Here is a 14152-nt window from a genome sequence, read left to right as displayed (position 1 = left end):
CGGAAGAAAAAGACAATTCAAACAAGAGATAAGGGTATGATCTAAGATAGTAACAGTAGTGTTGAAAAGGAGGTTATAGAACGAATAGACATGTAGGTGACACACAGTAAGAGCCCAATAAGTAAATGAGATGTCAGGAGAAACAGATCTAGAATATTTGTCCTGTCACAAAATATTGACCATCTTGCACTAGACTAGGTACGCCACTTTGGAGGGGCAAGTTCCCTCTCCCTTTAGGGGAAGTAGTCGTTGAGTTTTTGGTATAGGAGTTTAAGAACTCGGTGTGAAATTCAAATAGAGATGTCCAAAAAACAGCTGAAAACAATGAGTCTGAAGAATCAGGAAACGAAAATTGGTCTGGAGATTTAAATTTTGAGAGTATCACTCAGGAAAGTGGTGAAATTGTCTAGGGAGGACATTTAGGACAAGAAAAGCAGCATGTATGACCAGAATAGAATCTCAAGGAACAGCAAGATTTAAGTAAAAGAGGAATCAGCTAAGGAGCCTGAAACGAATTCGAATATAAACCACGAATGCAACGACCTTGTTCACCAATGTGTCCTGAATGCTTAGCTTAGTGCCTGGCAAAAACTGGATGATGGATAAATGTTTGTGGGTTGATAAAGGGAAGAAAGAAGTAGTACTTGTCACAGAAATAAAAGAACCTGAAAACAATACATAAGGTACTGGAAAAGAGAAAGACTGTCAAATGCTACGGTGATCAAAATGAGGACTGAAGTGGGCCGCTTTGATTTAGTAATTAGGCAGAGAATATAAGCGGTCCTAGCAAGGAGAAGTTGTCGCATGAATTGAGTCTCGAACGATCATCATTTTACAGACAAGAGGAGACTAACCATGAGCTTAATAAACCACGTCAGAGACATTATAGTAACTACACAAACGCAGGCTAATTAACGAGGAGACTGGCGGATGATAACGCCGCAATCTGGGTACCCCCACCTTCCCAAGGGCAAACTCTTCCCTAGCCCCACTGGGTTCTAGGCAGTGCTCACTAGCCAGGGACGTTCCCGGAACTACGAGTCCCAGCAGGCCATGCGCCAGACAGCCATGGACTCTGAGGAGAAATTGGGCGCCAGACCTTCTGGGAACGGTAGTTTGTGGCCCCGACCCCAAGAAGTTCCGCACGCTTCCCACCAACTCCTTACTTGAGCTCTTCGGCCGAATACATCCCGAAAGAAATGCCCTGCAGCCGCCGCCAGGGCATGTTCTTTGACCCCAACATCCTCCAGGTCAGTTCCGAGCTCTGACAGCCGGAGAGAAATTCCAGTCACCACGGGTATATTTCTAACGCTACCTCCGGCCCGCAGCTACCATGTGATTTAAACTGCGCTTGCGCGCGCGAGAAAGGCTCGCGGGAAGATTTACGTGGACGATAACATTTCCGATCTAGGGGGGGAAGGAAATAATTTCACGACTCTCACTCGCCCTTTTATTTTGAAAATAATCGAATACATATAAGACATTAAAATAATATTTTAGGAAATATCTTTGAGGCAAATGAGGTGTACTGAGCCTTTAACTTCCGAAGCAAAATCTTTCAAACCATGGGACTGTAACCTCCTATGTTATGATTGCTTTCGTCTTGTTCCGTCTCAGCCAATAGCCGAGCTATTCCACGCCCCCCTCCCCCCTCCCCCACAGCCTTAGGTGGAGGGCATGCTTTCCCCGTATGCTGTGCGAAGACGCCAAAGATGGCGGCCGTACATTCGGCTCGCTGGTTGAGGGTCCGCCGCGGGCTTTGCCTACCGCTGACGGGTCGACGGGCAGGTGTCTGCGGACGGGACCCCAGTAGCAGGTAAGAGAAGCTTGGAGAATCCATGAGAAAGACCCCAGGATCACCTGGGCCATATGTATCCCCTTTACCCCCGGAGAGCTGGGGAACTAGGTACGGTGGAGTGGAAGGCGCGCGCGTGCGCTCGCGGCTGCGTGCCCCGAGAAGCTGGCACGCGGAGTCCGCGTACTTGAAGAAGGGCTCCAAACGCGCTGGTTAGGGGGATATTTATTGCTGGGGCTCGCCTACCCCGGGGTTAGAACTCTTGGCAAGATTCAGGATCCTGCTGTTGTGGATCTTGCGTTCTAGTAAGTGTGGGTATTGGCAACGCCTCCCCAAGTTTTAAAAGAAAGACAAATTGTATCCGTTCTTACCCGTTTTCACCCACCGGGAGGAAGGGGGGAAAAATCAGGTTTTCCCAAGTTAAAGGCAGTTTCCGAGTTCCACCGTATGCTGGGTGTTGTGGGGATGTTTGGCCAAAGAAATTATACAGGTGTTTATAAAAACAAGAAAGTCTAAAAGATCTGAACACAATCTGAATAGGATTGCTGTGATTGTTAAAACTTGGCGCATGTATCATTTGTGTAGTTTTTTTCACTAGGTACAAACTGGCGTTGTGGAAGTATGAGGTGGGAATTTGTTGTGAAAATTTGGGAATAGCCTAATTTTGGATTCGATGTTTGCCATTTCCTTTGTGAAGTGATAGTAGACAAATTCCCTTATGTGTAAACCGGAGCTAGTAGTAGCCATCAGAAAATTGTGAGTAATAAGTGAGGTGTGTAATTTACAATATACATTTTATATGTAACATCTTCCCTCCTCAATCCTCACAAAAGAGCAGACGCTCCACCTGGTAGTGCAGGAGCCTTAATGCTGCTGTTCAATCCCAGTCCTTTTCCCGGTGGTGCCCCGTGTTGTTGTTTTTCTACCCATTTCCTTTGATTTGGCAGCAGCATCTCTCCCTCAGTCTTCACCCACAAGACGAGTGGTGTATGTGACGTACATGTCCCGAGAAACAGCATGATGTGAAAGAATTGATCCCTTTCTGAAGTTGATCCGTAGCAGAGAGGTATTGTTTTAAGATGGTGCCCGAGACCAGATACTAGTAGAGGAAGTAATTCTTCATTTAATCACATCTTGACAATTTTCTGAATGGTACCAATGCTATTTAGGAAGGAAATACTTACAAGGTAGTGTACATTATCTGTGTGGTATATTGACTCTATTTTTTAGCATGGTCAGAACGTTTTAAAACTCATTCATGGGTCAGTGATTCTATATTTTGGGTTAAAAAAATAATATAAATTGTTCCAAGTTTAAATTAGGACACGTACATTTGGTACATTCCTGATTGTGGAAGGAAGTGCAGTGAAAGGCTGTGGTGATCTTAGTTTCATAATTTGTCAAAATTGCTTTAAGTGGGATAATCTTTTATTGTCATAAGGGCATCATCCATGTAAAATCAGGAGCTCATTACATCATCCCTTTAACCTCAGTGTTTTGGGTTCTCAAAGGTGAAAGTTCCTTATATTTCAGATAAGCTGCTCAGATGTTCAAGTGCTACTAAATTTTTCCTTTTTTCCCCTGATTTTATTTAATGAGATGGCCTGATTTAAAAATTTTTTGGCAATATGATGTCTATATCTGGTACATATTTTGTAATCATTTTGAACTTGCCATTGAGACCACGTCTTCTCAGCATACGCTGACATGAATTGTCCAGTTGGTTTGATCCGTGATAATTGGAAAATTTTGGCTGAGTTGCACATAAGTGGAGGTGAGGTGGGAAGTTCATTAATGAGTATTAGCTTTAGGGCTTTTATTTTTTTGTAGATTTTATTCTGGAAGTGCAGCCGTCCCAGTGGTTGAAGGAGCTGGTGCAACAGGTATATAAAAATATATTGAAGTAACTCAATTTTTATATTAATGCATTATACTTCTTTATAGTAGTAGTATTAGGAAACTGATTCACTTTGTTTTATTTTTCACATTAAGGGACTGAAGAAGTGGTCATTCCAAAAAAGAAAACTTGGTGAGTATTCCATCAGTGTTCATTCAGCAAGTGGTTAAGTGCTTATTATGAGCGAAACATTGTTAGGTAAGAAGCTAGTGGCGGGAATAGCAATGGGAGAGCATTCTTGGGGAGGGAACCATTGAGGAGAGAAAAGCTTAGGGGTCTGAAAGAACATAGAAGAGGAAGGTAGAGAGTAGTGTGTGAATGGGGAATGAGATTTACTTAAGAGTTAAAAGACCTTCTGAACTAAATTTGTGTTAGTGTTTACGTAGTGATGGTCAATTATGAGCATCATTATTAGAGTAATTTTTTTTTTAAAGGAAGTTTTCACGTTATTGGGAGATTAAAAAAAATATCTTTATGGGGGGCTTCCCTGGTGGCGCAGTGGTTGAGAGTCCGCCTGCCGATGCAGGGGACACGGGTTCGTGCCGGTCCGGGAAGATCCCACATGCCACGGAGCGGCTGGGCCCGTGAGCCATGGCCGCTGAGCCTGTGCGTCCGGAGCCTGTGCTCCGTAACGGGAGAGGCCACAACAGTGAGAGGCCCGCATACCGCAAAAAAAAAAAAAAAAAAAAAGATCCTTCAAAAAGCCAGGTGTTTTTTGAGTATGACCTGAAGATTCAGGCTCATTTAAAAAAAACTTTCTTAAATTACTAAAGTAATTAATGGTTATTGCCATTAATTAGCAAGGTAACTAATGGTTATTGTTCAGTGGGATAAATTGAACATGCAGAAAGGAAATAAAATTACCAACAATCACTGTACTCAGAGGCAAGTTACCTAATCTGTCTGTGCCATAGTAGAATGTGGGTAATACAGTACCTGCCTTAGGATTAAATGAGCATTTGAACAGTTCCTGCCACAGAATCAGATCTCAATAGGTGATACCTATTATTTTAAAGTTCTGGGATATAACATTTGAAGTTGTACGTATACATTTAGTTTAGCAGAGTTGATTTGTTAGATGTACCGTTCTATACTGTTTTAAATTTTGAATGATTACGTAGTATTTTATTATATGGTTATATTCAGGGTCATTTTTGTCTTCCCTGGACTGAGAATCAGAACCAAGGTAAGAGTAGGAATATACATATCGTGAATGAGGCATTTCTTGAATGACATTCCAGCCCAGTGCACCTTACCAGCTCATTGTGCCTCTATCCCTGACAAAGGTACCACAGGGAATACAAGAGAGGGAGTGTATTGAGGATGTGTTCAGGTGGACTAAAGTCTAGTGGAGTTGTGTGCATATTTTATACTTTATGTCTTACACCCACTTTACATGTGTACATAACTGTTTACACATGACTAGGGGCTACACAGGATATGATGGAACGAAGAGTGGTTGTATTGCAGTAATCAAGGTGAGTTTTATTGAAAACATAGTTTAGCTGTACCTTAAAATGGGTCAGATGATTTTGTTGGCATCAGAATCACCAGGGAATTTTGTTTAAAATACATATTCCTGCAGGTAATTCTTATAAACCCTAAACTATAAGCCTCACAGATATAGAAACAGTAAGGTAGGGTGGGACATGATCATGATCTGTCTGGTGGTAGTAGGAGACCATGCAGGCAGGCCTGTGAAAAATGCTCTGTTAGAATAGGAGAAATAAGGTAGTTGGTAGAGAGCAAACTGAGGCCTATTTATTTACAGCCCATGAGGTAAGAATGGTTTTTACATTTTTTATAGTTGAAAGAAGAAGACTATTTCATGACACGTGAAAATTATGTGAAATTCAGATTTCAGTGTCAGTTAAATTTTTTTTTGGAACACAGCCTCACTCGTTTGTTAACTTACTATCTGTGCCTACTTTTATGCTCCAAAGGCAGAGCTGGGTAGTTGCAACAGTCCTCACGGCCCATAAAGCCGAAAATACTTACTGTCTGTCCCTTTACAGACAAAGCGATTGATAGAGGCTCTCTGATAGCCTCTGCTTTCCAGGCTCAGGAATTTGTGCTTTTAGACCTAGAAGAAGCCATAAAAGACTGCAAATTCCTGTTGCCTTATTTGAGAGATGAAGCATCTTTTAAGGCTGTTAAGATGCTTTTAAGGTATCTTTCCCAGATCACAGATGCCGTAGAAGACTAACAAATTGTAGAGAGTCACTGTGAGTTTTCATATAGGAATGTGACAGGATAGAGTATTCTGAGCATGCTAATCTGGATGGTGTAGTTACTGTAGAGAGGGCAGGGAGCCCAATTATGATTGGTGCATAGGTAACTGGGCTCATTAAAGGAATGGATGTTAAAACTTACCAGATTGGACAGAAGAGGATGTGGAGAAATGGTTGCTCAGATATGGTTGTTGCTTGGGCAGTCAGTTGGAACAACACTTTGAAGGGAAAGTGGGCAGAACCACGACCTAAAATGTGCACACTTTATCGGTTAACCGTTCTGGAGGAACCCCTGCAAATACGCCCAGAGAGACATGGATGACAGTGTTCTTTACAACTTGGGAATAATAAGAAATTGAAATAGCCCAAATGCCCATATGTAAGGGGATAATAAAAAGCAGTTATCATACTATATAATATTTAAGGAATTAATTAGATTTACACATCGTAGCATAGATAATACAGTCAAGCTTATGGAAGCACGTATCCAGAATGACAGTATATGTTTTCGATTTAGTTTTATGGTGGTATGTGTGTAAAAGTACCCTTTAAAGTTCCGGAATTATAAACACCAAACTTACAGTAGAGGAGGAGGGGGTCGCAAAATGACACCAGATATAATAGTCTAGTTTTTTTTTTTTTTAAAGTATAATGTATTCATTGAGGTTATTTTTAGTGAGTGATCTGAATGTTCATAATTTTTTCACTTATATTTGTTCAGTATGTTGTAAAGATGTACTCACTTGATACGACTTAAATATGCTAACGTAGCATTTAGTTAGGGAATACTGAGAGATGAAAGAATATCTTTCTCTCACTGAAATTACGTAAGTGTGATTTTAGAAAATCAGTAGATGTTGTGTATGTCAGGGAATTAGTCTTGACATAGTATAAAATTTCCTACGTGTTTTCTTTTTTTTCAAATGACTTAAATTATGAGTGTATGTTTAAACTTTATTTAAAAAAATACATTTGGTTTATTAAGTTTATTCTTATTTCCCTTTTTGAAATGAAACACAAAATCTAACACAAGTAAAAATACATTTGAAACCAAATTATTTTGTTTGTCAATTATTCCAGTGAAACCTCCTCTTTTCAATAGTTAGTGAATTGTCTCTACCCATAGTCATAGTGGGTGGCTGGCCTGAACTTCTTATAAAGGTTATATAGTTGAGAGGTTCCAAACTCGAATCATCTGGGAATTCAGTAAGAATGAATGTGACGGTTCTCCACAGAACCTGGGGGTCCTGATTCAACAGTCCAGAGTGCGGCTTGTGATTTATTCTTATATATAGCTGAATTAAGAGCCACCAGTTTGGATAGTAAAGGCAAGAATATTACAGAAAGCTACAGTAAGAATGCATAGGAAAATGGGTAGGAGGAGGAAAGATTCAGGTTAGACAGTTTGATGAGATGAGGGTGAAAATTGCTAGCCCTTGGTGATGGTTGTAGGGACCAGGCCAGAGAGCGTAGCATGGAACGTGTACTAACCACCTTTGGGCAAGAGAACTAAACAGTTTTCTCATTTTCTAACTTCTTATTCTAGTGATCTTGAGAGATCAGAACTGGCTTTACTTGAGACCTGAACTTTGTTGTTGGCCAGTCCATTCTGAGAGTAGGATCACTTGTTCGCTTTGTGAGTGTGAAAAGCCCTCATGAGGGTTAACTTGTGATTCTCATTCTTAGGGATAAAGTGGCTGTTCTTCAGGCACTTGCATCCACGGTACACAGGGTAAGTAGGAATTTTAGGTTTTTGTATCTAACTCAGCTAATAATAACTGTTATGTTCATATCTCTGCATGATTCACAGTTAAACTGTTGTAGATCTAGAGAGGTTCTTATTAGAAATATCTAGTTCAGTCCCTTCATGTGACAAATGAGAAAACTAAAGCTTTTAAAGTGATTGGCGCAGGGCTACTTAGGATATTAAAACCCTGACTTAGTACCATGTCTTTTTTCTCCAAATTCAGTGTTTTTATACTATGCCAGTGATTTTTAAACTGAACCTCCTGAAGAGCTTGTTGAAATGCATGTTCCTGGGGAATGGTTTGGGTGTGATACTCTAATGCACGTGATCTGTAGACCAGCTTTGAGAACAGTGCACCCACCATGCTGGAAGCAACTCAGTGATTAAGAATCTGGGTCCTGGAGCCAAATGTTTTGTTTCATCTTTATCACAAAGTGACCTTTTCTCTTGATGCTTCTGTTTCCTTATCTATAAAATGGGGATTTAATTATAGCACCAAACCTTGAGGTTTGGGTGAGAATTAAATAAGTTAGTACACGTGAAAGGGTTTTGGACAGTGCCTAACACAAAGGACATGCTCGGTAAGTGCTAGCTATTTCCTTATTGCTGCAGCTATCTTGCTGATTTATTTGTGAATAATTTGCTCTCTTGACAGTTCAAGAGTAAAGTCTGTAGTCTTGATAGATAAACTGAAACCCTGGTTAATGCCTTAGAAATGGAACTTTCTGATTGATTGTATTTTTCATTAGCTGCAAACTGTACTTTCACTTTCAGCTGTGGGGGAAATGTCTAAAGTAATTAAGTCCTTTCTTGTTGCTGCAATGTCTGTGTGGATTCTGACCCTCCCTGAGACCGTTATCACAGATTTCCAGCACTTTTCTTCTATTGTAGATGCTAAACTTACAGGCTGTCAGGCCAAATATGCACTGATGCACCCTAGCAGTATCCGAGGACGGGTTTTTAAATACGGCATCTCCACACTAGCAAGACATTGAGATTTTCAGCTCACTTATCCATAAATAGGCACCTGAAATGTAAACTCTTGAAATAGCCTCTGAGACTGTTCTCAGTTTTTTAATGAGAATGGCCCAGGGCCCTTTCAGGTCAAAGAAGTTACAGAATTATGTGTGGAGTTGTCTGACTTGTCTGTGTTTGGGCACTTAAGATCCAAGGGATAGTCATTCATTCATTCAGTAACCACACATTCTGCCCTTAACAGTGCTTACCAGGCTCTGTGCTGGTTGTAGAATTAAGACAGAGTCCTTGCATAGTTTCTAGAGAGGGAGGCTGGAGGAGCACTGAGGAGAGGGTGCATAACCCAGACTGGGGAAGGACTTCCAGAAGAGCTGGTATCGGATCGATGCTTGGAGGATGAGAAGCCAGGATAGTGGGAAGAGCATTCCTAGCAGAGGCAGCACCAGGAGCAGAGGCACAAAGGCATAGAATGAGTAGGTTGTATGGGGGAAGCAAGAATTTGTGGGGTAGAGCAATGAGAGGTGAGGCAAGAGCATGAATGCTATGCTAGGGTCTTCTGATTTTTATTCAAGTCCACTGAAAGACTTTAAGCAGTGGTGTGACATAATCATTCAAATTTTAGGGGGATTCCCTGGTGGCACAGTGGTTGAGAGTCCGCCTGCCGATGCAGGGGACACAGGTTCGTGCCCCAGTCTGGGAAGATCCCACATGCCGCGGAGCGGCTGCGCCCGTGAGCCGTGGCCACTGAGCCTGCGCGTCCAGAGCCTGTGCTCCGCAACGGGAGAGGCCACAGCAGTGAGAGGCCCGCGTACCGCAAAAAGGAAAAAAAAAAAAAATTTAGGAAAGACAGCAATGTGGATACGAGAAACCTTTTCTCTCAAATGTATAATGATGATCTTAACATGTCCAAAGCCCAGCCCCTTTCTCTCTAAAACTCACACATTCTTCGCCATCTCATTAATGGCAGCTCCATGCTTCTAGTTGCTCCTCTTTTTCATGTGCTGCACTTCAGTAAATCCTGTTTCTTCCATCAAAATATTTGTGTACGGAGTTCCAAAGACCACGCCAAGCTTCAGTGGTTTGCTAGGAGGATTCACAGGACTCAGCATATGGTCCTACAGCTATGTTTTATTACAACGAAAGGACACAAAGCAAAATCAGTAAAAGAAGAAGGCACGTGGGGTAAAGTCCAAAGGAGACCAGGAGAAAGCTTCCAAGAGTGTTTTCCCAGTGCAGTCACAAAGGACTCACTTAATTCCTCCAGCAGAGTTGACAACACGTGGAAAAGTCTACCAGGAAAGCTCTTTACAGACTCAGTGCCCAGAGTCTATGTCTGGCACATACCAGAATTCCACACTCCCAGAAGGAAAGCAGGAGTTTAGCATAAACCACATAGTACAGTTTAGATCAGTACTGGGAATGGTGGGAACCCTCCAAAATCCAAGTTCCCAGATGCCCACCAGGCCTTGTAAGCAGGCCTTTCTAAGAATAGCAGTTTCAAGCCTGGTAACTTTTCTTCCTGCACAGCATCCAAATCCCGAGCGCTTGTCGTCACCGTGGTCGCCTTGGCCATCCAGGCCACCGTCATCTCTTACCATCTTGGATGAATCACAGCAGTCTCTGTCCTCTTCACCTCCTCTGCCCCCTACAGACTGTTCTCAATTAAACAGACATAGTGACCTGCTACAGTGTTGAATCTCATCCCTCTGCTACTCAGAATTCATTTGTCTTCTCATTTATCATAAAATGGCTTCTCATTTGTCATAATTCAAATAAAAGCTGAAGCCCATCCGAGGGCCTCTGAGGCCTTGCGTGTCCATCCGCCACCCCCGCTGCCACATCTCCTGCCGTCTTCCTTGATGGCTCTGCTCTACGTGGCCTCCTGGCTAATTCTCAGTTTCTTAGTAGGCCTGGGTCTGCCTCAGGGCTTTAATGTTTGCTGTTTATTCTGCCTGGAGTATTTTTCCCTGAGATATCCACATAATTTCCTCCTTCATCTCTTTAAGCCTTTTCATTGAGGCCTTCCTCAACCACACCATTTAAAATTGTATGTTTCGGGGACTTCCCTGGTGGCACAGTGGTTAAGAATCCACCTGACAATGCAGGGGACATGGGTTCGAGCCCTGGTCCGGGAAGATCCCACATGCCGTAGAGCAGCTAAGCCCGTGTGCCACAACTACTGAGCCTGCGCTCTAGAGCCTGCAAGCCACAACTACTGAGCCCGTGTGCCACAACTACTGAAGCCCATGCGCCTAGAGTCTGTGCTCCGCACCAAGAGAAGCCACAGCAATGAGAGGCCCGTGTACCACAACTAAGAGTAACTCCTGCTCGCCACAACTAGAGAAAGCCTGTGCACAGCAACGAAGACCCAGCACAGCCAAAAATAAATAAATTAATTAATTTAAAAAAAGAATTAGGGCTTCCTTGGTGGCGCAGTGGTTGAGAGTCCGCCTGCCGATGCAGGGGACGCGGGTTCATGCCGCGGAGCGGCTGGGCCCGTGAGCCATGGCCGCTGAACCTGCGCATCCGGAGCCTGTGCTCCGCAATGGGAGAGGCCGCAACAGTGAGAGGCCCGCGTACCACAAAAAAAAAAAAAAAAAAAAAAAAAAAAAGAATTAATAAATAAATGTATGGTTCTTTTCTCTGATAGTTCGTTTTCCCTCCCTCCCTCCCTCCCTTCCTTTCTTTCTCATAGCAGTTATTGCCTTTAAAATTACTATATGTTTTATTTATTTTTGTTGTTTGGAGATTTTTTTCCCTACTAAATTGTGAGCTCTGTGGGGGATAAGATTTTATTGTCTCCTTGGTAGCTAGAATAATGCCTGGCACATTCGAGGTGCTCAGTAAATATGGAATGAATGAATAAGCAAGGTACTGAACTAAGGCAGTGGCAGTGGGGATAAGGGACGGTGGAGTAGGTAGGGGATGTTAAGGAGCTCGAGTTGACCACAGCTGGTGACAGGTTAGTTGAGTGGAAGTAGTAGGAGAGGATCTTTGGCTTGGCTTGCAGAGTGCTTGGTACCATTCACTGAGACAGAGAAGATAGGAGGGAGAAGGAGCTCTGTCAGGGAAGTTCAGTTGAGGATAAATTTAGTGTGAGGCATCTGAGCTACAGGCCCAGAGTAGAGTTGTTACTCAGAAACCATGAAGGGCTTGGAAATCATTGAGGGAGGAAAATGTAGGAAACAAATAGGAAGAGTAAGTCTAGTAAGGGAAGTCCAGCATGTCACAGAACTAGGGGCCCCAAACAGGTATTTGATGAGGATGGTGGACAGGACAGAGCCAAGCAACAGTTGGTAATCGGGGAGTAATAGTCCAGGGCAACTGCCCTAGAACTGCTTCCTCTGCGTTGCCATTACATACCCACCACATGTTGGTAGAGAGTGGTATAACCAGATGAAAGGAGCCTCAAATGAGTATAAAGGGAATACAGCATCAGGCATCAGGAAGCGAGGACCCCAAAGAGTACTGCCTCCGCGCCCTAGGTATGAGCGTCCTTCCTGTGGAGCCGCAGGGAGGCGCTCCCCTGGAGAATCCAGGTCAGTAAGACGAGGCATCAGGGGGACAGAAGAGGTTCAGGATGCAAGTTGAGTTTTTCCTGTGGAACAGAGTTGCCAGAAGGCCCAGGGAAGGGGGCTCCAAGGGATAGGAGAAGGCCAGAAGAAGTAACTTGAGGGCTGTTCTAAGAGAGCCTCTAGTGGTGCCGGAGAGTTCATTTTGCTCAGGGTTCTACCTGGAAGTATAGAACCTTGGGCAACAGGACGCGGGAGAAGCTGCTGTTCTGCCTCCAGAGAGGGCCCAGTAACTACTCTCCTCCATTTGCAGGAAACCTTAGTGCAGGAAGCTGGTGCCCAGGCTAGTAAATTCAGAAGCTCTTGACCTTCAGTTTAAAACAGCAATTGTCCCTGGTGATAGCAGCCTTCAATTAAAAAGCAGTCATGGGGGTTTGAGCCATTGTTTGCTTTAAGTTGTGCATAATTACAAACAGCTCTACAGAGCCACGGGTGCAGTGTAGGTCTTAGTGTCTGCAAACATACATATTTCTGCTTCTGTGATACATGTATGGTTAAAACTTACTTTACAGAGTTTGTAGTCATCACCAAAACCCGCAAGGCCCTCTTAATAAAAATCTAGCTAAAGAGACTTCTGTGTCTTCTCCACAGGATGCTACAGCTGCCCCTTACGCATTTCAAGATGATCCTTATCTCATACCAACATCCTCTATGGAATCTGTGAGTATTTTTATGAAACTTTTCTAGTATTATGTTTTATCTTGTTGGTTTGGGTACAAGAGTACATGTATAGCTTAGTTGTAAAAACTTTTGAAAAGTTTACAGATGCTGATAGATAAATTGGTAGATTTTCTGAATCTTTTACTCCTTTTATTAAAAAGTTTTAGAGGTTGCCTGTGGAGAGAGTATTTGGTTTGGGCCTTTAGTACTTAGGGCTCTTCCCACTGCAGAGCAGTCCACTCGGCGTAAGCACATTGCTTTTATATACCTCAAGCTGTATATAGGGTGTGACCTGAAATTGTGTCACACTCAGCAGAGGTAGATAAGTAATAATTATGTAGTTTAACTTCTAATTGGGATTCTGTGTATCTGTATTCTCTTTTTTTTTTTAGGGGGGCAGAATAATTTTTGCTGAGGGTGTGACTTTGATCTCTTGAGTTTAAATTACAGGTTATATCAATTTATATCTAAATCTTTCTCTTTATACAGCATTCATTTTTGTTGGCAAAGAAGTCCGGGGAGAATGCAGCAAAGTTTATTATTAATTCGTATCCCAAATATTTTCAGAAAGACATAGCTGAACCTCATATACCGGTAAGGAGAGGCAATTGGACTTTTCAGATAATACTATGTAATTGTAACTTAAACTAAGTTTTTATGGCTCATATTTAAGTAGCTATTTGAATGCCTACAGTATTTGGGTGAAAAGTCTTTTAATGTTTATGGTTATCTTTGCTTACGATACTAACCTTTATTAAACTATATGTATTTGCTCTCCATTTTTTTTCCCCATTTGGTTTCTGTGACACCATACTCTTAGATCTTTACCTCTGTGACTGTTCCTTTTTCGTTTCCCTCATTAACTTTTCCATCTACTCCTTAAGCCTTGGTGTCTTTTTCTTAGGGTTCCATGCTCAGTCACTTTCTCTTTTTTCTGTCCAGAATCTTCCTGCTTCAGTGACCCTTATACTCCATTTGGCATTCTTGTATATCTGGCCTAGGTATCTCTACTTTGAACTCCAGATTGTATTTCCAGCTACCTCTGTTCTGTAGTCATGAGGAGTGTGCAGGGCCTGCTGTGTGTTAGGCCTTGTGCTTAGCGTGTCATACAGTGGTGAACGAAACATGGGCTCTGCCCTCCTGAGTTTATTAGTGGAAATAGTAACTCAGACTCTTTATGTCTAAAACTGCTCCCTCTCACATCTCCCTACTTTCCGAAGCACTCACACACACACACTCAGACACACCCTCTTGTACTGCTCAAGCAGCGACTCT

At 42.6% G+C, this 14152-nt stretch overlaps 2 protein-coding genes across 12 annotated transcripts in view; one reads left to right on the top strand and one right to left on the bottom strand.

Annotated features, from left to right (window-relative positions):
- The window catches only part of POLR1A (RNA polymerase I subunit A), a 76433-nt gene extending 75092 nt beyond the window's left edge, over positions 1 to 1341 (bottom strand). For all 3 annotated transcript variants that reach the window (XM_027129153.1, XM_027129154.1, XM_027129155.1), the window contains exon 1: positions 1167 to 1341. In XM_027129153.1, coding sequence (XP_026984954.1) covers positions 1167 to 1243 — 77 coding nt within the window. In that variant the 5' untranslated portion in view covers positions 1244 to 1341. The remainder of the gene's footprint in view (positions 1 to 1166) is intronic.
- A 336-nt stretch (positions 1342 to 1677) lies between these two features.
- The window catches only part of PTCD3 (pentatricopeptide repeat domain 3), a 31590-nt gene continuing 19115 nt past the window's right edge, over positions 1678 to 14152 (top strand). For 3 of the 9 annotated variants that reach the window (XR_003437711.1, XM_027129131.1, XM_027129129.1), the window contains exons 1-6: positions 1678 to 1816; positions 3626 to 3678; positions 3788 to 3824; positions 7610 to 7655; positions 12809 to 12877; positions 13367 to 13471. Coding sequence is in view for 8 of the 9 variants with exons in the window: in XM_027129131.1 (XP_026984932.1) it covers positions 1713 to 1816; positions 3626 to 3678; positions 3788 to 3824; positions 7610 to 7655; positions 12809 to 12877; positions 13367 to 13471 (414 nt within the window). In the remaining variant the exon portion in view is untranslated. Of the gene's footprint in view, positions 1817 to 3611; positions 3679 to 3787; positions 3825 to 5118; positions 5171 to 7609; positions 7656 to 12808; positions 12878 to 13366; positions 13472 to 14152 lie in introns of those variants that run through there. The other 6 variants (XM_027129132.1, XM_027129134.1, XM_027129133.1 and 3 more) reach the window with 6 other exon arrangements.

The sequence above is a fragment of the Aethalodelphis obliquidens genome, unplaced genomic scaffold, assembly GCF_003676395.1.
Source record: "Aethalodelphis obliquidens isolate GAN/ISIS:26980383/991018 unplaced genomic scaffold, ASM367639v1 scaffold35, whole genome shotgun sequence".
Taxonomy (NCBI): Eukaryota; Metazoa; Chordata; class Mammalia; order Artiodactyla; family Delphinidae; genus Aethalodelphis; species Aethalodelphis obliquidens.
The sequence above is the reverse complement of the archived record's forward strand: the minus strand, read 5'-3'. Positions and strand labels throughout refer to the sequence as shown.